This window comes from Hylobates moloch, unplaced genomic scaffold, assembly GCF_009828535.3.
Source record: "Hylobates moloch isolate HMO894 unplaced genomic scaffold, HMol_V3 SCAFFOLD_8, whole genome shotgun sequence".
Lineage (NCBI taxonomy): Eukaryota > Metazoa > Chordata > Mammalia > Primates > Hylobatidae > Hylobates > Hylobates moloch.
The window spans coordinates 67,515,196-67,538,614 of NW_026652283.1; the positions used below are offsets into that span (position 1 = coordinate 67,515,196).

The 23,419-nt window shown below is 48.2% G+C and overlaps 1 protein-coding gene across 3 annotated transcripts in view; it reads left to right on the forward strand.

The window, feature by feature from the left end:
• The first annotated feature begins 717 nt into the window (after positions 1–717).
• The window catches only part of FAM78B (family with sequence similarity 78 member B), a 106,773-nt gene continuing 84,071 nt past the window's right edge, over positions 718–23,419 (forward strand). For 2 of the 3 annotated variants that reach the window (XR_004249291.2, XR_004249292.2), the window contains exon 1: positions 932–1,728. Coding sequence is in view for 1 of the 3 variants with exons in the window: in XM_032161109.2 (XP_032017000.1) it covers positions 1,466–1,728 (263 nt within the window). In the remaining 2 variants the exon portion in view is untranslated. Of the gene's footprint in view, positions 1,729–23,419 lie in introns of all 3 variants that reach the window. The other variant, XM_032161109.2, reaches the window with a different exon arrangement.

A 23,419-nucleotide genomic window follows, 5' to 3' on the forward strand; every position in this document is an offset into this window, starting at 1 on the left:
ATGTTCAATGATCGGAGAAGAAATACTTCGAAAGAAGCTATTGGCTTTGAAAATAAAAATGTAAGAAGATGCCTAGTAAAAGCATCTGCTAAATATTTTTCCTGTTTGGCACATTAGACTGCAGTATCAGACACATGACCGTGGTCATACTGTACACAATGCCCAATGTCTGCCAAAACTCTGGCATATGAGAGACTTAGTGTTGGAGTACGGAGGGATTCTTCCGGTATCCCCACTACACAAAGTGGTGGAAAGAAGAGCTTCCAGAACAAACCCAGTTCAGGCAAACAGGCAAATACACTGCATTTAGTAACGCTGCTGGAGCCCGCCCTTCACCCTTCCTGAAGGTAGGATACTAAAAAGGCTCAAGCCTAAGTCTAATCCAACAAGCTATATTCTGAATAACGACCAATCTCTGATAAAGCTGTTCCCCTAACCCTTCTGCTGCCCGAAACACTCACTCTACAGCCCCTACTGGGCCACTGGGTTCCCCACTGGACTCTGGACAGCGCCGCGCCCTGCTCGGCCTCACCCACCCGGTGGCGCTTGGGCCCGCCCTATTCCCCCACCCCCACCCCACGGCGCCACCTACCAGGGCCCCGCCCCGCCTCAGCCCCACGTGCGGGGCCCCACCCCGGCGCTAGCGGCCCTTTAAACACCCCCACCCTTACACATTACCCCCCCCTACCCGGACGGCAGCCGGATAGGGACAAAACTCATGGCGTACATCCAGTTTCCTCCGCGGAGCGCGTCCTGTGCTGCCCCAGCCGTTGGGGCTCTCCACCCCGGGCCACAGCCTCCTGGCGCCCCCGGGGCCGGGGCAGCCGGGCCGAGGAGTGTCGGTGTGGTCAGGCTACGGGGCGGGGCCGGCGGGAGCTCCGGTCGCCGCCGCCGCTGCCTCCGCCTGCCTCTCGGGCCGCCCGCTCGCCCGCCGCTGGGTGCGCTGCACGCGGGGGGCAGCCGCGGTGCAGAGGTTCATGCAGCGGCGGCTGCGGCGGCGGCTGCTGCTGCTGCCGCCGCGGAGGCAGACAGACCGGGCGCTACCACCGCCGCCCTCCCCCGGCTCCATGCCGCCGCCGCTGCCGCCTCCTCCTCTCCAGCGAGGGGCGGGGGGCTCCGGCCGGGGGTGGGCACCACTCCTCGCAGCGCCGCTCCCCTCCCTGCCCTCCGCCCGGGCGCTGGAGCCGGCGAGGGCACCCGCCGCCTCCTAGGAGTGCACCCTCCGCGCGCCCTGCCTGAGCGAGGGGGCGGGCGTGGGCGGGCGTCGGGGCAGCGGGGACCCCGCGCGGCTGCAAGAGGAGGGGGCTTCCCCAAGGATGCCCGGCGGCTCCCCGCTCCTAGGTGCGAGCTGAGTCTGACCGGGAGCGAGCGGCGCGTCGCCATGCCGGCGTGACGGGCGCCCCAGGCTGCCCGCGCGGGCCCCCGCGCTGCCCCACGCAGCGCCGTGCCGGCACCGTGCTGCAGGATGGGCTGTATCCAAAGCATCACCTGCAAGGCGCGGATCCGGCGCGAGAACATCGTGGTGTACGATGTGTGCGCCACCATCGACCAGTGCCCCACGCGCATCGAGGAGACCTCGCCCATCGTCCTGCGCTACAAGACCCCCTACTTCAAAGCCTCCGCCCGTGTGGTCATGCCCCCCATCCCCCGCCACGAGACCTGGGTGGTGGGCTGGATTCAGGCGTGCAACCAGATGGAGTTCTTCAACACCTACAGCGACCTGGGCATGTAAGCGACCCGCCGCGCGGCACGGGAGCGGACTCTGGGCCCCCAGCTCTGCTTGCCACCTTGACCCCCCTCACCAGCTCCTTCCTACTGCTGTCCCCATCGTCTTTCTAAACCTTCCTCCAGCCTCCTCTCCCACCTCCCTCCTCCCTACGCTTTTGTTTCAGTCACAGGGCGGGTGTAGGGAGGCTCCTTGCGAAGGCATTTTCTCGTGGTTTGCTTCTGACTTCCCAGAAACGCGAAGAGAACGGTGCGGGGCGGGAAGAACGCGACAAGGAGGGTTGGAGAGGCGGAGGTGGGGATGGCTGGCGAATGCCTGGCGAGTTTCAGGGCGCCGTCTGTGCTTTGTGGGGCTCCCCGGGAAGAGTTTGGGGGAAACCATAGAGGAGTGGAGTAGAGTGCCGGGGGCGCATGGGCTGTGCCGCGCGTCCTTTGGAGAAACCGGAGCGGGCTTGGAAGAGCAGGTCCCGGGCATCTGAGCGGGAGTTGGTAGTTCTGTCCTTGCCCTCGCGACTGTTGAATTCGAACCCTTGTCCCCCCGGCCAGGGATCCCGGAGGCGTTTCCGTCTGGAACCACAAGCCGGACATAGTTGCCTCTGTCTCCGCGCCCCCTGGACCAGTTCTGGTGGGGAGCTGGAAGGCACGGGGTGCGTCCCGGCCAAGCAGGGCGGATAGCCTTGTGCGAGCAGCGTTCGGCTGGCGCGGCGCGGGGTGTTTCCTATGCTAAAGGAAAGGATGGGTCTCTTGTCTGCCTAGGGTCCTTACTTGTTAAAACTTTCCTAATTGCGGCACTGGAAGGGATTCCCCTGGCGCCCACCGCCGAATTCTATCGGCGAGCTGGGAGCTCTCCAACTTTCAGCAGCGCCGGTTGGTGCGCGCCGGGCTTGGCTGCTGCGGTGAAGACCAAGGATCGCCGCGGCTCCTCAACCGCCAGGGGCCGCAGGCTACGGGCGGTCGCGTCCAGGACTTTTATATTTACCAAATTTTCATAACTCCGCACCCGCCTCCTTTCAGAACTAGACTCTGAGCAGGTGGCAACGACAATAGCTAAAAGGTTAGGGCCTGCCTTCTACCTGCTGTTACAATGTAGGTCTAGAACACCCTAATTAGCCAGTCTGCAGCCTACAGGGAAACCCTTTTTCTGGAAATTCAACCTCATTTCATTTATTAATCTAAAACTCTAGAGCTCCCAAGGTTCGCCTATTTAATATGGATATGGGGTGGGGGAGTTCCCATTTTAAAAGGTCAAACCATCTTTTTAGCAGCAGTTTGCAGGCTTTTTATTGCACTCTGAGAGCATGTCAGTTAACACTAGTCATAGGCGCTAAAAGAAATTTTGACAGGTCGTTGTTTCCTTTTTTCCTCCCAAAGATTTTGCACTTTTCTCTTTAAGCACAAAAGCTTAATGCTAGAGAAAACTCAATTTCTAGTGAAGAAATGTGAGGCCCAGTTTCCAATATGCCTCAGCACACTATTCTTCTTTCTGGAAGACAGCTAGATATGAGAAATGGGGGACATTTTATTTGGGGTGAATCATGCCATTTAAAAACCGACATACCCGCAAAAGAATGATTGTATGTGAGCACATGTGTCTCTTAAAACTGCTTTTTAAAATAAACCCATTGTTTCCAGCCAAGTCAGAGAAAGCCACAGGCAGGGCAAGAGCCCTCCCTCTCATTTCCCTGGCCTCACCCTGATGGCAGTAGGTTGCTGGAGGACAGCAACTGCTCCCAACAGCCTGGGGTCCCTGGTAGAGGAGGCCAGGAGTGACTGTGCAGAAGCAGCCTCACTTTTCCCAAGACTGCACAGCGGAGCTCTCTGTTGCCTCAAATCTCTTATGAATAAGTAAAAGCAAATATATAAATACAGAATTATTTCCGTAAAACTATTTACCTTAGGAGAAGTCAAGTTGAGATACAAACAGACATGGTAGTTGAACTTCCTGGAATCTATAGGGAAGGTATGTCCTCACTGGAACCAACTGTAATGGATATGAATCAGTGACAGGATTCCTGACCCTTCCCCACTGAATCCTTGCATGTGGGATTTGGAAAGAAGTTATGTTTTTAAACTGCCGCTTTTGATATTTTAAGATTATTGGTTTTCATGTAGATATAGGAGAGCAAAAATAGACCCCCAATAAATCATAAAGCATATTATTATAGATTTGTGTCCAAAGTCTACCTGTTTCTTCATGGTTGCAATAATTGCTATGTGTTTAAGGCCACTTTGGAGCCCAGATTTGAATGAACCAATTTCCACAAGATATTGATGCCCAGAAAATTTTGCTAGTGTAAACTTTTTAATGGGAACTCATATTGCATGAAAATTGCTGCAGTCTATTAATTATTATGTCTACTTTAGCCAGTATCTGGATTGTAAAAAATAGCATGGAGTGATTTTTCACCCCTGTGCAGTGTTCTGTAACATGAACCACAATATGGTGAAAGGGTTTGGATTAGAAAACTGCCTTTTCAATATTTTGAAAAGGATTGTGCCAGAGGAAATCCACAACATAAAATGGCAAGAAACTTCTGTTTACAGGATTGAAAGAAAGCCTGAGGTTTTGTGGTTTAAATTGTAGACTTTTCCAAGAAGGGGTAGGCTTCTAAAAGAACATTTGAAATAGTTGATGGCCATGATGGCCAGAGCTTAATTTGAACTTGAACTCATTGCCATGGCACTTTCTCGAATGATTCTATAGAAACCAGGCTGGTGAATAGTTGTGGCACGTATTTTTTCTCATTTGGCCCTAGTAAATCTTGCTAGTGCAGCCTCGAACAGACTGCTGCAAGTCTTCATCCCTTGGGGAGGAAGGGCTCCTGACTTTCTCAATCAACCTGCAAATATACAAACATTTACCAAATGCTTCTGCTGTGCAGGCAGCAGCACCACAGAAAAAGGAATATGCAGGCAATTTTCACTGCTTCTCATTATAAGACGACACATGCAGAGAAAAGCAGTGCTCTTTGGTGGTGTGGAAGAAATGCCTGAGAGAGAGCTGGAGGGCCAAGCAGGGTGTTCTAGCGGTGAATGGACTCAAGGTGAACTCTGAGGTATGGGTAATATTCAGGTAGGCAAGGAGGAGGGACTAATTCCAAAGGGGAAAACCAGCAAAGATATGGAGGTAGGAAAATAGAAGGTGTTTTAAGGGGGCATAAGTTGGCTAGAGTGGAGTGTTCAAGAAGAAGAACAGTAGGAGATGAGGTTCGAAAGGTAGCTTGGGGTCTGTTGGGTGGGCCCAGAATAACACAGTCTGGAAAAGGAAAAGATTAAAGTCAGATCTTGACCAGACAGAGGATGTCAGGAAGCTCTTCCTATCTTCTTTATACCTCTTGAGTATGCAGAAGCTTTCCAACAGAGGTGGAAGATGTTTATAATGGAACAGTTTTGAATGCTGGAGTACAATGCTGAAGAGGTTTCCTGAGTAAGATTTGAACAAGGAATGGGGCTCTTGTGCCAGGGTTGAATGAGATGAAGACAAGGTCAGGGAAAACCAGCAATAGCTAAAGGCCCTTCTCATTCTCTTTGAGTCTTCTGGGGCTATAAGGGAACTCGCCATGGTCAGGCTAGGGCTGATAGTATGGAAACCATCTCCACTGCCAATTTGGAAAACTTTGGCCTGTGTGAAACTTCAGGAAGTCATAGCTTCAAGAGACAGCTCCTGCCTGTCCCTCTACTCCTCCTCCAGAGCCAAGATGATTGAGGATTTGGCTGTACCTACTCACCTCTGTTGCCTGTTCAGTTTAGTCCAAGCTGATTTCTATCCATTCTGAAACTGCTCTTGCTAAGTTCGTCTGTGATTTCCATGTTGCCGAATCCCTCAGACACTTTTGAGAGACTCACCGTTTCAGCAGCATTCCTTGTAGACAGGCTTCTCTGTGTGGAACTACCCCCATCTTTTAGCTTCTGTGCTATTTTTCTGCTGTTCCTCTAACTCCATCTTACCTCAAAATACAGTTAATGGGACTTTTTTCTTCTGGTTCTCTGCTTTCCCTGGGTAATTTCATCCATCCTAATGGTGAGAGAGAACCTCTATGATATACAGTCACCTCTAGTCCAGATGTGTGTGTGTCTTCACACAATGATGACATGACACAGTGAAAGACATCTCAAGCTTAGGGTATCCAGACCCGAACTCTCTATTCCCACTATAGCTCCCACCCTAAATCTGCACCTTTGCCGTTCTTCATCTTAGTAAACAACACCTCCATTCTTGGAGTTGCTCAAGCGAAACCATCTGTATGTCACCCTAGATATTTCCCCACACATCCAGCCCATCATTAAATCCTACTGATCCCATCTCCAGAATATGTGTGTAATCCAGCCACCACTGTCTGTCTACTGCTACCATCTCAGGACATGTCACCATCAACTGTCACCTGTTCCTGTAGAGACTTTCTAACTGAACCTGTCACCACCATTCTTGTCCCCCTCCAGTCTGCCTCCCACATAGCAGCCAGAGTGATATATTAAAAACATAGATGTTATAACTTTCTTGCTTAAACCTTTTAATAACTTACCATTGCAATTGGAATAAAATGGAAAAATCTCTTGCATGGGAGGCTGAGGCAGGTGGATCACTTGAGCCCAGGAGTTCAAGACCAGCCTGACCAAGATGGTGAAACTCCATCTCTACTAAAAATTCCAAAAATTAGCTGGGCATGGTGGCGCACGCCTGTAAACCCATTTACTCCGGTGGCTGAGGCACGAGAATCGCTTGAACCTGGGAGGTGGAGGTTGCAGTGAACCAAGATCCGCACACTCCAGCCTGGGTGACAGAGTGAGACTGTTTCAAAAAAAAAAGAAAAGAAAAAAAGAAAATCTCTTGCTGTTCTCTGAATTTCTGTTCTTTTTTTTTAATTTTATTATTATTATACTTTAAGTTTTAGGGTACATGTGCACGATGTGCACGTTTGTTACATACGTATACATGTGCCATGTTGGTGTGCTGCACCCATTAACTTGTCATTTAGCATTAGGTATATCTCTTAATGCTATCCCTCCCCCCTTCCCCCACCCCACAACAGTCCCCGGAGTGTGATGTTCCCCTTCCTGTGTCCATGTGTTCTCATTGTTCAGTTCCCACCTATGAGTGAGAACATGCGGTGTTTGGTTTTTTGTCCTTGCGATAGTTTACTGAGAATGATGATTTCCAGTTTCATCCACGTCCCTACAAAGGACATGAACTCATCATTTTTTATGGCTGCATAGTATTCCATGGTGTATATGTGCCACATTTTCTTAATCCAGTCTATCGTTATTGGACATTTGGGTTGGTTCCAAGTCTTTGCTATTGTAAATAGTGCTGCAATAAACATACGTGTGCATGTGTCTTTATAGCAGCATGATTTATAGTCCTTTGGGTATATACCCAGTAATGGGATGGCTGGGTCAAGTGGTATTTCTAGTTCTAGATCCCTGAGGAATCGCCACACTGACTTCCACAATGGTTGAACTAGTTTACAGTCCCACCAACAGTGTAAAAGTTTTCCTATTTCTCCACATCCTCTCCAGCACCTGTTGTTTCCTGACTTTTTAATGATCGCCATTCTAACTGAATGTTAATGGTCGCCATTCTAACTGAATCGCCATTCTAACTGAAACGTTCTTAAGCCACGTCAGCCTTCTTCTAGTCTTTCAAAAGAACCAACTTTATCCCAACTCAGAACGTTTCCATATGCCGCCCTCCATCTGAAATGTGCTTTCTCCCTGCACTGCTCTAGCTACTTCCTGCTCCTCATTCCGGTCTCAGCCACTATCTCCTCTGAGAGCCTATCCCTGATCTCACAGCTGAAATTAAGATCCTCCTGTTCTTTTCCTTCAAGATGCCCTGTTCTTATACTGGTTACCATTACTAAGAATATAATTAGTGAGAATGTAATTGTTTACTTAATTTCTGACTTGTCCACTACAGTGTAAATTTCATGAAAGCAGATGTCATGTCCATCTTGTTTATGAACAGTGCATGGCCCATAGCAGATGTTCAAGAAACATTTGATACAAAATAAACGAATGAACTATTTTTCTGACCTCAAATAGTCTGTCCTCTTCAACAAATAATGTGTCTTCAAAGTTAGCTTTTCATGTTAAACCTAAGCCAGAACCCACAAAGATCTTGAACCCAAGACACTCCAACAGTTACTTAGCACTAATATATAGTTTAACTCCGCTGTGCTTTTGCGTTATTTGTCCTGTGTTACCCCACCAGATGGTTTGTTTCTCAGCACAGGGCTTGCTTCTGTCACTTCGTCTGTCTCCCTGAGGTGTTCTGTACACTGGGAGTGGTGTTCAGCAAACACTGAAGCCTTGCTCTGATATCACCTACCTGCTGTAAAGTGGCATTCAGAGTCTACCCAAGGAGACCTTGTTATGGCACTGTTCCACCTGCATCACTAACTCATTAATCCCAGACTTGTGGAGGAGAAGGCTAAAGGCCTTGTCTGGTACAGTTATGTCCCCCAAGCTAGAGCTCCCCTTCTTTTTACCAGTTACGTGCTGCTACATATCCAGTGTGGCTTTAAGTGTGGCCCTCATTGGTGACCATAGAGATGGTCACACAGTTGGGCATTTTGCTCTCGAGGACCAGATCAGCCCATGTGTCCAGGGAGCCTGATGAGTCTCCAGGCCACTTGACCAATACCCATTCTCCCCCCCACCATTTCCATTTCATTCCAATCAGGAGGCTCACCGTCTGGAAATAACCAGAACTGCTTCTCAGCAGAAACAATAGGGATGCCAGTCTAGAGCATCAGCTGGGAAAGCAGGATCCAGTTCCTTTATTAAAGTCCTGAGTGCCCTTGGAGGGGAGATGACCCTTTGCCTCTAATCTCCTCCATCTCTGCAAAAGAGGAGCAGCAGAGGATTAACTGGTCTTATCAGGGAAGCATTAAGCTCACTGGAGATAAAGCACAACTCTGGAGTCAAAGGAGGAGTTGGAGAGATAGGGGAGGAAACAAATGATTAGGGGAAAATGTAGAGGGGGAGAAACAAATGGGAAGTTAACAAAATGTGTCTTGTGTAGCCTGGGATATTAATCTGCATTCGAGGGCACTGGATGGGTTGGGGAAAGCAAGGACAGGAGATGGACTGTGAGGGCATCAGACTGCAAGGTGTCAGTGACCTTCCACAGGCAGCAGGGGCAAATCCTGTTCTAGGGGCAGGTCTGCAGAGGCATCATGTTCCAGGTTAAGGATGCAGACTGGCAAGTGAAAGGGAAATGCAACGTCTGGTGTGGGGTGTGCAGTCCCAAATATCCCCTTTCCTTCTAGTTCGTACTGCATTCTGATCTCATCTGACCCCTTCATCTGACCCTCTCATCTGACTCCCCTGGTTCCTGGGAACTAGGTGCTATTAACATGCTGATCTTACTGATGAGGAAACTGAGTCTCAGGGAGTCAGGTAACCTGCCTGAGGCCATACGTCAAGTAAGTGGCTGAGCTAAGACTGCAAGCCATGTCTTCTGACCCTGTGTCCTGGCTTTCTATATACTGCCACAGTTTGGCCTGTGAGGGGACAGGTCAGCCCTCCATTCGTATCAGCACTAGAAAAGTTAGTAGTTATGGCCGCTGTTATTGTCATCATGCACCTAGCTCTTTTCCTCAAAGCTTCTTCTAAGGAAGCCTAGGGTTGCCCAAAGGCTCCAAGTAGTTGATAGCATGGCTTTCTTCTTACCCAGCTTCCTTCCCTGGACCACTTTGGTCTACTGATAAGAAAAAGTTGTCACAGATAACAGAGGGGCCACAACTTCTGTTGTGTTAACACCAAACAGGCCACAAAAAGTGGCTGTCATTTATAAGTTGGTTATTGTGGACTCCTTTGAGGAGAGAAATAACAGGAAATTAGCAGTAGCAGAGCATCCTGGTGAATACTTACAAAGAAACAGAGTCCTCGTGGTGCTGAGGGTCCCTGGAAGGGGTTGGTGCCTGCCTGCATACCAACAGCAGAGCTGCCCACAGAGTGGGATATTCCCCCACAGAGGCAGAGTCATCAGGCAAGTTGCCTCTTCTTCTCACCAATCCAAATCAGTGTGGTATTTAAGGATGGTTCCAGAGTTGTTTTTGTTTTGGGTTTTAGTAAAGAAGGTGTGAGTGTGCCTGTGCCGGGAGAGTTGTCCAGATCGAGGAACATCTGGAGATGCTGTTTGGGAAGGAAAAGGGACAGAGAAGGGAAATAACACACATGAAAGGTCTATGTGCCCAGCACTGTGCGGGGTGCTTTCCATGCATGGCCTCATTGAAATCTTACCCAGTGAGGGAAGTTATCCTATTGTGAGGTCCAGGGATGCTCAGTAGCTAGCTCAAGGCCTCATGGCCAGCAAGGAGCCTTGCCGGGAGTCTAGCTCATGTGCTCTGACTACTCTGTTTCTTTTTAAAAATTATTTATTTATTTATCTATCTATCCGTCTATCTGAGATAAGGTCTTGCTGTGTTACCCAGGCTGGAGTGCAGTGGCACAATCACAGCTCACTGCAGCCTGGATCCCCTGGGTCCAAGCGATTCTCTGACCTCAGCCTCCCGAGTAATTGGGACCACAGGCATGTACCACCACACCTGACTAGTATTCTGTTTCTAATAGATGATGGCCTTATCTCCCAGGAAGGGAGTTCTCTGAACTTGCTTTGCAAAATAGTGATAATGGACCTAGCTTTATTGGTTTTCTCTGATTTCTGTATTTCCTCACTCCTTTGGAAACAGAGTAAGTTACTCTGAGATCATGCGTGTGAACCTCCTTGCATTCCCCCTGAGAATGGCATTGGTGGTTAGCTGTAAGAGCCATATCTTTGTGAGGGGCCAGGAGTAAAGACAGCAGGGAATAAGCTCCTTTCATGCTGAGGAGCACATTCCTTGGGAGCAGGGGGACGACATCCTCAGTTTTCGGACTGCAAGCTGGTTGGTTTGGGCTGTAGCTTTTAGCCATGTGCCTACACCTTCAGGCCCTAATGGGCAGCCCTGGGCCCCAGCAGACAGTCACCTAGACTACCCAGGTACTAGATATGGAGATCTGTTCATCTCTCAAACTCTCCAGGCAGTTGCTGTTCGGGTGGATGATTAGGAAGAGAAGGAGAACAAGGATTCCCTTCTGGTGGTGGAAGGGACCCCTGGCTCTGTCATCAGCCCATTGGACATACCTCTGGCTCCCAAGAATTCCTGCATTATTCCTTTTCTCGAGGCCCATGTGGACCCTGCTCCCTCATTAGGTTCTGGGGTACATGCCAGTTGGAACTGTTCACTGTGCCAGTGGAAGATTTAGCTGCTGGTTCGCCAGCACAGGGTTCCAGTCAGAAGATCTGGGTCCCAGTGCCAGCTGCATGACCTTTGGCAGGTCCCTTAACAAGCCAGCGTCTAGTTTGCCTGTACATAAATGGACAGTAATAAGATCTCCCCTATCCTAATGCCATAGGGATTAGGAATCAACACTTGTGATTTTTGTTATTACAGAGCATGCTCGTTATTATTGCTAGAGGATGACTGTGGATCAGCCTTAAGGAACAGGGAGGTTGTGGCTGTGGCCCTGCCTCTTCCCTGGACAGAGAAGCGTTCAGACTCTGGAGAGGGGTCTCTGGCATGTCAGCTATACAGACCTCCCGTACAAACCCACTCAAAGATAGAGGGGAGGAGAAAGGCTTGCTCTGTACCTCTGGAGCCAGGGCTGTTTTCTGTTCAAACTCAGAGGAAGGCATTGGAGCCCCCCCCTCCCCTTGACGTCATGTCACTCAGAAGTCACCCTCCTTGTTCTCCTCTAAGCTGTAGACTTTGGGAAGCCTCCAGGACCCTGGCTGCTCCTAATCCCTAGGCATGATGCCTGCAGCCTAGCCACATCCTTGTGGGGACTTCCTGTCCCATCCCTGAGCCCTTCTTTGGTAACAGTATCACTCAGGCTGGGGGAAGGAGTTAACAGTTTGTCCAAGCCAAGGACTTGAGGGTGGGGTGATGCTGGAGCATATGAGCCATGCTGTTCATGCTCAGGAAGGTTGTGCAGTTTCCGGCTTAGGCGGACGGTGAGACCAACACCTGAAATCATTTGTGTCCAAAGCTATTTTTAAGGTACTTTATTCTTTGCAGGTCCCTTTCATGATTTTTGTCTTCTTTATAAGGGGACCTCTCATAATTAACCTCACAATAATCATGAAACATTTAGGGCAACAGTTATTCCTATTTCACATAAGCAAGCTGAGGCCTAAGGAGATTAAATTATGTGCCCAAGGTCATCCTGGCAAGCACTGGTAGACTCAGGCCTGATGCTCAGGTGTCCCACCTCCTCTCCCAGTGCCCTCCATACTGAGTCCATGCTCAGCCAACCAAGAATGGGAGTCGGAGTTGGGAGAGGTCATCCTCAGAGCCATGTGCATTGGGCACCTCTGGCTCAGCCAGCATGTGGACACTTTTAGGGGCATCATGTATGATATCTGAAGACAAGAGAGGGTAAACAGGACCACCTAAATGTCTTCAACAAGTGCTAAGAGAAATTTTCAGGCTGTCAGATTAAAACAAAATAAATAAGGCCATTTTGTTATTAAAACAAAATAAAGGATGACACATCAACATCGCAAAGCCTCTGGCTGGCTCCTGCTCCTGGGGCCTGACCTTTCAGAGCTGGCTGGTGGGCCTGTGTCCGGCACAGGCTCTCAGAGGCTGTCAGAGGCCTGGCTAATGGGAAACAGTAAATCGGCATCCGCAGTCAGCACTTTCTGCAGCATCCTGAAGGAGCAGGCAGAGGCTTCTGGGGCATGCGTGGCGGCAGGTACAGGCTTTGGCAAGTCCAAGAGCTGCCAGAAACAGGCAAATTAGATGTTGCTTTGCCCTCGGCATGGGGGCTCAGGCTGGGATATGTAGGGGAAGAGAGGTGTCAAGGGAATCAGACATGCCCGTTCTGTGAGAGCAGGATCTTACTTACCTTCTGTTCCTCTGCCAAGACCACACACGCTGAGCCTCCATTCCAAAATGGCAGTCCCCACACCTGAGCTGGGCAAATCAATTCAAGAACAGATTTTTTGTTATGACTTAATGATTTGAGAATCTGTTTCAAGCTTCCACGAACCATCTTCACTTTCTTTAGGAAGGATGAGTGATTTGTGCCACAAACTAACCCCCAAACTCCTGTTGAAGTTATTTTCTTGGCTTTCAGAACCAAGGAGCCTGTCTTTTGCTAAGAAACGTGCACACACTGAGTGATGGGCAGCTATGTGCTCATGGTCTGTCTCCCCACGAAACCATGAACAACTTACTCAACTTGATGATAACAACAACTAGTGTGTGCCAGATGCTTTAGATGCGCTGTCCGTGAAGTAGGTAGCACCACTATTTTCCTCATATTAGAGATGAAACGGAGACCCACAGCAGCTGGATAACATGCCCAGCATTACTCAGCTAGGTAGTGCCAGAGCCAGATTTAGAAAGCAGGTCAAACTAATTCCTGTGACTCCTTATGATGTTGTACTGCCTCATAAGGATTGAACGAATCAATGTCCAAATGAATGAATGATCAGGAAGTATTCAGGGTATTGCTTGAGTGTTTGCTTTTGTCCTTGCTGAGGAGACTTGGGAAACAAAAGGTTTCAATCAAATTGGAAATGACTAGCCTCCTCGCCTCCCAGTGGCCTGGTTCACTCAGCTGCTCAGGATGTTAGTAATGAAACCAGGGTCTTGGGATCAGACCCAGGGGACCATCCCAGCACCAGAGGCAGTCCTGTGTCCTTTCAGCTACCTCACAGGTGACTGTTACCAGCTACCAGTCACAGCAGGGGCTTGATTAAAGAGTGGAGAAATGGCCAGAAGAATGCAAGTGGTAGATCAGCAGAATCATCCTTAACTTACAGGGTGTTAGGATGGTGCGGGAAATCATCTAGCTCATTTGCTTCTGTTACAGATGGGGACGCTGAAGCCCAGAAAAGGGCAGTGCCACAACTAGTGAGGGACAGAACCAGGACTCAGACCCAGGTCCATGGGCCTGGATCACTGGCTAACTCTGTGGGTCAGGGCTAGAGGCACCCAGCACACCTGGTCTTCAAAGCAGCAGTTAGTGGTCACCACCGCCTGTTTTTTCATCACTGCCTGCCCCCGCCCCCCAACCAGGTTTGCTGAGGGTCCAGGTCTTCAGGCAGAGATGGCTACCTGCCCAGGAAAGGAAAGTGCACAGGGTGCAGGAAGAACCTATCCCTTGGCAGCACAGAGAGGAACTCACATCAGCCCAAGGGATGTCTACACAGTTGCCAGGAGCAGAGAGTCCAGTCTATTTTCAGTGTCTATATGCAGTGATTAGCAAGCAAGAAAGAAGAGGGTCTCCCCAGAGACACCTATCAGAGATGGCAGGAGATGGGAGGGCTTGGCAGCCCAAGGGAAGGGGAAAGTATGGAGAAATTGAGATTTAGCCAGGATTCCCAACAACCCAGAATCCCTTCCTTCCACCCCTCAATACCCCCCTCACCCCAGCCCCGGTGCTGATGGCATGCATGGCCCTCCTGGCCCCCTACCCACACCCAGGCAAGGTATCTTCCTAGCCCCTGGCAGCTCTAGAAGAAATAAGATCCAAGTAGCGTCAAAGATGACAGATTGTGAGGGGGCCAGGGGCCCTCCCCTGACAGCAGGGCTCAGCTGGGAGGCCTCTGTGGAGCAGAACAGATGGGAGAAGTCTGAGAGGGATATCCTAGCAGCCTGGAGACCCTGTCTCTGTTGTGGCTTTTAGTTGGTTTCAGTCAATTCTTTTGTCGTCGTTGTTTTGTTTTATTGAGGCATTTCAGTTTAGGGGCATGATCAAATGGTGCTGAGTCTGCTTACCCTAAAGGAGGTGGGGTTGGGGAAGAATGGGAGGGAACAGGTCTAGGCAACACCCCATTTTGCTTTGCCCTTGTTGGGATCTAAGGGGGGTATAGAGGGAGGACTGCAGAGAGAGACGAGTATATACCTCCGAGCATCCTGCCATCACTGCCTGGCTGGCTTACTCTAAAGCTGTAGTTTCTGTACCACTCCACACTGCCTGTCATGAGGACTCTGGGAATCCAGGGCAATGTCATGTGGTCCACCTCCCCCTTACATAGTCCTGTTGCAGCCTGGCCCTCCTTCTCTACGCTTGCACTAGGACCTGGCTTCTGCCCTCCCTGGAGGCCTCTGTAGAGGAGGAGGCATCCTCATGTTTCCTGGGCTATGTGGACCCTTCACTGTTGTCCTGCCTGCCTGGCATGGCCTGTTCCAAGTCCTGTAACTCACAGGGCTCCTGCCTGTCTGATCAATTGGCCCTGCTGCCTGATTCTCAGTATTTGTTGCCAGGTTCCTGCTTGCCTTTGAACTACTTGTTCATCTTTGTGTCCATCCCAAGTTCTACCGGCTTGGTTTCTGACCCTCTGCTTGTCTTGGGATAGTCACTCTTTCAAGCTGCAGGGCTTTAGCCAGATGCCCTTCCCCAGACCCCTGGATCCCCCCACTTCTCATTGACTCCCTGACTTGTGCTCCTCCTCTCCCTCTGGAGAGATAAATATGGAAGGAGCCACAGCTGGAAGAGCAAAGCTGTTCTCCACCCTTGGAGCAGAACCATTCACTCTTCTCCTGGGAGCCCATGAATCACTCTGTCTTCCACGTTGCCTCCAAGCCTGGCTGGGCGTCTACTTTCATCTCATGAGTGGGTTTCCAAAAACCATGGATGATCTTTATAAAGAAAATTACTTGTGATCTAAAGGGGCAACTCAGCTAGAGTTCTGGATGTCTGGTGAGGAAGCTGGGAACAGTTAAAACCAGAGTACCGGCTGGGCACGTTGACGCCTGTAATCCCAGCACTTTGGGAGGCCAAGGCAGGCAGATCATGAGGTCAAGAAATCGAGACCATCCTGGCCAACATGGTGAAACCTCGTCTGTACTAAAAATACAAAAATTAGCTGGGCGTGGTGGCGTGCACCTGTAGTTCCAGCTACTTGGGAGGCTGAGGCAGGAGAATCTCTTGAACCCAGGAGGTGGAGGTTGCAGTGAGCAGAGATCACGCCACTGCACTCCAGCCTGGTGACGGAGCGAGATTCCATCTAAAAAATAATAATAATAAATAAATAAATCCAGAGTACCAAGAACTTCCCCTGAGCATGTGGGGTTTGGAATCCAGGGAGAGGGCACAGGTTAAAGGCGGATTGATTCAACAAGTGTCCGGGGCCGGTTCATCCACAGCAAGTCTGCAGCAGAGAGGGAGTATGAAAGAAGCTTAAGAACATGGTTGTCCTCTGGGCAAGCATCTTAAAGACCTGGATATCAAGAGTAGATCCTAAAATATGGAAAAGAGAACAATTAATGGGGTGCAGACAGGGCCAAGGGAAGCTATGGTGGGCCTAGTTCCTCACGACAAGACCAGACAAATTCTTGACCTTTGGTCCTGCTGTGTCCTGACAGCATGGAACTGAAAGGCCCGGGCAAGGTTAGCAGCTGCTCCCATCCCTATCCCTGACACCTGAGAACAACAACCACCACGGGCTTCTCTGCTGCAAAGCTCCCTGGGGTAACATCTCCAGTTGGATGGCTGAGCAGATGGCTTTAGCTAGAAGATTCCAGAGGGGAGGAGCTAGGAAAACTGAAGGGCCCTTTACAGCCGTGGTGGACATTCTCCTCCCTGGCCAGTGCCTGGGCTGCTGGGATTCTCAAATGTCTTTGAGAAAATTTGTCTTTTCAGACCCTGTATCTGACAGAGACTCTAGATAATCTGGGTACCTGTGGGGTTGCGTAATCACAATTGAAAAGTCTTTCAGAGATGGGACTGTTGTATAATTAGGCTGAGAGTTGGGCCCGGGGTAAAGTTACTAATGGGCTCATTCCTCCTACCAGGCCCTCAAAGTTGAACAGAAGGGGAGAGGTAGCATTTGTCTACATGATAAAGTTTTTGCGGAAACCCTATCTGTTGACCTTTAACCTTGGGATCTGTACATAGTTACTTTTTCATGAAGCAGCTAATTCTCTTTAGCCAAATGGTTGAACAGTTGAGTAGGTCTGGCACTTGAAGCAGAGACACTTGGGTACAGCCCCTACTGAGGAGTGTTTGTGAACACCTAGAAGCTAAGATGGTTTCTTGTCCACTTACATCTGGCCGTGGTTTCTGTGGCTGTATGAATGACTTCAGATTGAGGGATCCTAGGCCAACAATTGGACAAACTCACTGCTGAGCCAAGAAAAGCAGGATGCTTCTGGATCAGAACCCAGGAATGTTTACGGCTTTATTCTAAGAGGAAGAGTCTTCCTTGGATGCTGGGAGGGTTTTTTTCAAGATTTACCTTCAACATCTGGTGCTTCCTGAAATGTCTGGTCATCAGAATTAGAATCTAGAATTATACCCTAGTACTTATGACTTTCCATTAAAAAGAAAATCTTGGGTTGTCTTCATGCCATCCTCAAAAAGCAAAAACATTGAAAAAATGTTCTATCAGAAATGCCCTTGGTTAAACTGAAGCAGAGTAACCAGAGAGAAAGAAGTGGACGAGACAGTCAGATTGTCCTCATTGAGACATTTGAAAAGCACAGGCCAATTTACAGGGTAGCATTGAACTCTTGAGCTATTACAAGTCCACATGCATTTGTTTCCAGTCTCAGGTGTTCACATTCTCTGATGCCATCCTCTATAACCCAGCACAGAACTGAGGTGAATCTCCCTGCAAACTCCTTGGCAAAAATCAACTTCTATACCAGATTAAAACCCCAGTTCTGGGTCATACCATCCAACTTCTAAACATTTCTGATTTATCTCTGTTATACATTTTAATTTTTTTATTTTTTAAATATAGGTAGAGACAAGGTCTCACTGTGTTGCTCAGGCTAATCTCAAACTCCTGGGCTCAAGTAATCCTGCCTCAGCCTCCCAAACTGCTGGCATTAAAGGCATGAGCCCCTGCACCCAGCCTGCTTCTATGTATACTTTAAAAGAATGTGTATTTGTATTTCTTGTTGTCCTTAAGATCCCACTTGCTAGTTGTATTGTGCAAATGTTCTATATTCTTGGTAATTTTTATGTTTGATCTATCATTTGAGAAGATCTGTTGAAATTTGTGTATGCTAGTGTGGTCATAACTCTTTTCGCAGTTTTTTCACATTTTGCTTTGTACATTTTGAGGCTGTTTACCTCTTGAGTTGTGGGCTTCCTCTTCATTTTTGACCCCTAGGAATTTATTTTTGCAAATTCAACTGTGTATTCAAGAAGAAACTTGGAATATAGGAGTTTTTCAGGAGATTTAGTCTGTTATGATTTACTTACTATATTCTTCTGTTCCTCAATTATAGACAAAAGTAGTAAGCTTTTCATGTCTCCTTTTTCTGGTTTGAATGACTGTCTTTCAAAGCAAGCTGCCTATCTAGGCAAGACTCTTTGATAAAAAGAACTGAGGTTTCTTTTTACTTAGCATTCTGTTAGGGGTGAAGGGGGAGCCAAGGCACTGGGAGGGTTTGGGTCTAAGGCCAAGGACAAGAGAGTCCAGCACGTTGTCCCACTGTGCACTAGGCACAACCACCTGGGGTATACTGCTGCCTCAGCAGACCCAGTTTCTCTGAGATGCATTCCTCAGACATCTCAAATCCCCCTGAGGCACAGCCATCCTCATTGTCCCTATGCAGTATCAGAGTCCGAAGTAGCTAGTTCCAGGTTTCTCTGCACCTGTTCCCTGACCTTACCCCCAGGGCTCACTTTGCACTGGCATTTGGCTTCTGGCAGGCAGGAAGCTTATTGCTTTCTTCTCTTCCAGGTGGCTCTAGGAAGGACCAGCAGAGGGAAGGGAGGTGGGAGAGGAGACCAAGAGGCAAAGCAATGTCATTTGAAAGGTGCAGCCAGCAACCCCCAAGAAGGCACACATGCCTAGTATCACCCTGCACTCAGCAGGCTGACATTCTCCAGAGGTGGGGATGGAGCATGGGGATTCCCTGTGTGGAGGTATTCTACGATATGGAGCTCAAGGTGGTTAGGGCCATATAAACCTTGAATGTAATGAAAAAGGCTAGGCTTGAACTTCAATGTTTACAAAAATGCTTCCATGTATGTTACTCCTATTGAGCCTCACACTCACTTTTAGAGATGGTATTATTGTTCTCCATGTAATGAGAGAAAACCAAGGCTCTGCATGCTGAACTGATTCAGCAGGTTTACATGGTTAGGAGGTGGCCACCCTTGCCATCCAGTTCCAAATTGATTACTCCTTTTAGGTAGCTGATACTGGAAAAGGGGAAAGTGATAGAACTTCTGAAGCTGAAAAGACCTTGGAGATCCCAGTCTTCTTCCTTGACTTTACAGGTGAGAAGACATGTAAAAAGAGGTAAAAAGGAATTGCCCAAGCTCATACAAAAAAGCTAAGAGATCCTCAAAGGATGGAGTTTATTTAAAATGTCTGTTTTTTATAACAGTTCAATTCAGTGAATATAATTTTTATGAATGCTTATCGCTTATCTGAGAAACCCACTCTGTGGTGGGATGACAGTCTACAGGAATAATCTAGCTGAATGGACAACTGCATTGGGAGGAAAGGATATGAGTTCCCTTTGTCACCTGATCTTCCTGGCTCAAAGTGACAGCAAAGGTTGTCTCCTCTCTCATTTCCGTTGAGTTCCCATGAGAAGTCTGAGCTGCATCTCAGCTGCCCGCCTGCCATTGGGCAGATCCTTTTCTAATGCAGATTTTCATCATTGATTCATCACCTAATGGGCACAGATGAACATGAGGTGCTAGGCGTTTACACAAATGATATCTCATTTAACACTTACATTACCTCTGTTTCACATATAATGAAACTATGGCTCATGAAAGACCATGTAAGTTGCTCAAACTTTCAGTGCCAGAATCAGAATATAACACCAGGTTAGAAGAATTCCAAAGCTATGCCTCTGCCTACCATCATGCTTATGTAGATGCTTCACCTAAAAGAGAAAAAGGAACCTCAGATTCTGAGCAGGGCTTGAGAAAGCTGGGCACAGCAAATAATTTGAACATATCATGGCAAAACTATTGCAATCACTCTTGCCAAATTACTGTACTGAAAGTATTTCAAGATTTATCTTTTAGCCATAAGACACTCCTTAAAACATCTGATTAGAGTTGAATTATTTGCGTTACCAGCTCTCTAGACCCCTCATATCTTACTTTGCATTGATCTGTTTCTACATGGGTTTCTACAAAAAGAGATTCATTGTTGTTAAAGTTGAAGTGTTAGATTAACAGGAAGAGTGTACCACAGTGGAGAGGAGCATGAGATTCAGAAGCCACCCGTCACCAAGAATTAATTTCCTTTAACCCCTCTTTGATTGCAGGCAACATTAAAAAGCACAGACTTTGGGCCAAGGAAGTGGCTCATGCCTGTAATCCCAGCACTTTGGGAGGCTGAAGTGGGAGGATCACTTGAGCCCAGGAGTTCGAGACCAGCCCACACAACAAAGCACAAGACCCCATCTCTACAAAAAATACAAAAATTAGCCTGGGGTATGGTGGTGTGCAGCTGAAGTCCCAGCCACTGGGGAGGCTGAGGTGGGAGGATTGCTTGAGCCCTGGAGGTCAAGGCTGCAGTGAACTATGATTGCACTGCTCCACTCCAGCATGGGTGACAGATTGAGATCCTGTCTTAAAAAAAAAGCATGGTCTCTGGAACCTTAGTATGTGAGTTCAAATCCTGCTCGCACCATTTACTAGCTGTGTGATTTCAGGCACATTAACTGTCTGAGCAGGGGGAACGCAGTAGACCCATAAAAACACCTTGACAATACCGTAATTTCCCATCCAGCCTTCCCCAGGCAGACTTGTGCCAGTTCTCTAAAATATCCTTATGGGTTCTAACTTATTCATCCTTTGGACTCAGTTCCCTAAGAAGGTCTGGCCTGAGCTGGCTGCAGCCATGAGAGGACATCCCTGGGCCTCCCGCCCACTGATGCTCATTTAGGCGTTATCATCCTGGCATTGCCTGCTTTTTGTCTCTGAAACCACAGCAGGCCAGTAAGAGAGGCTGACTGTTACCTTCAACAACCCCTAGGACTTTTCTGACTGCGCTCACCACACACACAACCAGCGTTTCCTGTCCTGGTGTTGAGCAAGTTTCCCCTCCCTGTGTCCACTGCTGCACTTACTAAGCTGAACTTTGTTCTTTCCTGACCACCTCTCCTAGGGTAAGGCTCTTTCTGATTATCTCCTCCTAGATCAAGTCTCTCCTGAACGCCAGTCAAGCGAGTACCAGACCCAGAACTCAAAGCTCTGGGATGAGGTTATGAGCTTAGAATGTCTAGGAACCTTACAGCTTTGTGTGTGTGCTTGGTGATGTGAGGATCAGACCTGCAAGGAGAGATTGTAGGTTAGTCTCACAAAGTGGTGAACCAAGCCTGCACATTCAATACAGAGGGAGGTGAATGACCTGAAGCTTGCAAAGAGGAAGCTCAGGATGATTCCTGCCAGCACAAATGAAATGAATGCCGATGCTCAGAAGGCCATTTCTACTATTGTTGAGAGGTTGACTCAGATGTTCCCTAAGACTCATTATCTATGATTTGTCTACTTTTAACATCCCACTTCCCCTCTGCCTTCTGAATTTGAGCATCAGCTTAATGTGCCGCCGTTGACCCACTGTATATTCGCAACTTCTCAACCTCCTTGTTCTGAATGTGGGGAGACTATCATAAGCAGCCTCAGACCCCCCCTTGCCCTTGGCCTAGTAGAGCTCTGACCTTGGAGTGCTTTTAGCCCAGTTAGGTTATAGAAATCTCCTCCTAAAACTGGTAAACAAGAGCAAGTTTCTGTCCATCTTCATTTCCGTAGGACTGCATCATCCTACCTGTCCAGTCAACAGCCCTTATTTATTATCAAGTACCAGCTTTATAGCAAGCACTATACTAGGCATGAGAGGACTATGAAAATCAATCAGTTTGATTCAACATAGAAGAAATGTCTCAGACAGTATCCTAAATAAACATAATGCCTTGTGATCCCAGATGCCGTAAAACCCTGAGTGAAGAAAATAGAAATTGGTCATTGGGTCAGAAGTCAGTTCAACAGAATGGCAGTGGCACTGTGAGACATGAGTCCATTGAACTAATGTTTTAAAGCATCCCCCTGAATTGTCCTCAGGGAAGATTCTGGACCTTTCAAGCAATGTTAATAATAACCATCCTTCATCCTTCATACAGGTAGTAGAAGCTTACGAAGTACTCTCATTCACATTTCTTTTGCTCCTCACAGTAGCTGTGAGAGGAAGCAGAGAAGCCATCATCTCTCCTTCGTAAATGAAAAGAACTAAGACTGAGACTTAAGGAGCAAAGCCTGGCAGAGACACAACAAAAAAAGGGAATTTTAGACCAATAACTTACCCCTTAATATATTTATTGTCCAAAGCCAGAAGGAGGAGACAAAAGACTAAAACAGTATCTTCTGACTAATTATCCAGTATTTGTTTACTTTACCACCCTACTAGCCTTCAGGTTGTGAATTTAGCATCAGTTTAATGTGCAGCCAACCAAGAAAAAGTGTTAGTCACCTTTCATTTGAAAAGCTTGCATGGATGGGCTTCATTTGGTGCCAAAAATGTGTCTGACGAGATTGCCTTTGATAAGTTACAGATCCAAGACTAGATGTTTTGCTGGATTTTTGCTAAGATAATGCATTGTGGCCTGTCTTAGAGTCCTAAAGCAGCTGGAAGAGAATTTTGGAAAACATCTGACTCATCCCTTCCCCTCCTCCGTGCAACTGAGAGGCAGGCAATATCCTGTACCATGCAGGCCCTTCCATCCTCCTCTTTGCCCATCAAAAAGCCCTCTTTCCCTTTGAAAGCATGGGCAAAGTGCTGCTGCCATAATGGCACCTGGTACCAACCTGCAGGATGCCCTAATGCACCCTGGGAAGGTAGGCTTCAGGCAGGGAAGTGAGACAAGTGGAAGCACACCCAACATGTAAAATCTTGCTTTGGTACCATGTTTAGGAGGCATCTTTGACTTGCAAAGATAAACTTGATGGAAGCAGCTTTGATAGAAGAGGTGGAAGTCTGAGGCAGGGATGGTGATTCCTGCAGTGCTTGGCCCCCTTAGTTTGTGGATATCAGAAGCTGAGAGGGGTTCAGCTTTTTTGTCCCAGGGCTAACCAGTTGGTACAATCTTCACCATGACTGGAATAGACCTGACCCAAGTTGAGGGCATTTCCCCCATCCTCCCACCTGTCTTCTTTGGTGTGGTTTGAGATTGAAGGAACTGGGGACTGATGTATCCTTTAAAATGATAGTCAAGTCTGATAGGTGGTGTTGAGTCCTCCCAACCCCCACCCCATGTCTGTCTTTTCCAAAGAAACCCCAAACTTCTCCCTTCCATGGACAGGAAATCAGAGGAGTGGGTTGCCTTTTTATGGAAAGATTGATGGGTTCACAGCAAAACCCCTGGGTGAGGTGCCATGGTAAAGAACAGAAAGGGGGTTTCTACCATGAAGAAGTGGCAAGTCTCTCCTTCTTTTGTGGGCTCTATACCTTTGATGTGCTTTTCCCCTCTTGCAGCTGAAGATTTTGCCTTGAGGAAAGTTAGTTTACACCTTGTTGCTGGAGAAAATAGCTGAGGTTTGAGAGATAAACAGCCACCCACTCCCTGTCTGTCAAGAGCCAGTACAGTTTAAGATGAATGGGGACCTCACTCTGCTCCCCTTTCCGCCCACCCTGTTACTCTCTGATCCCTCCTGCTCCATCATGAGGACAACAGCCAACCTCTTTCTCCCCATCCCTGTCTCCTACCTTTGGACA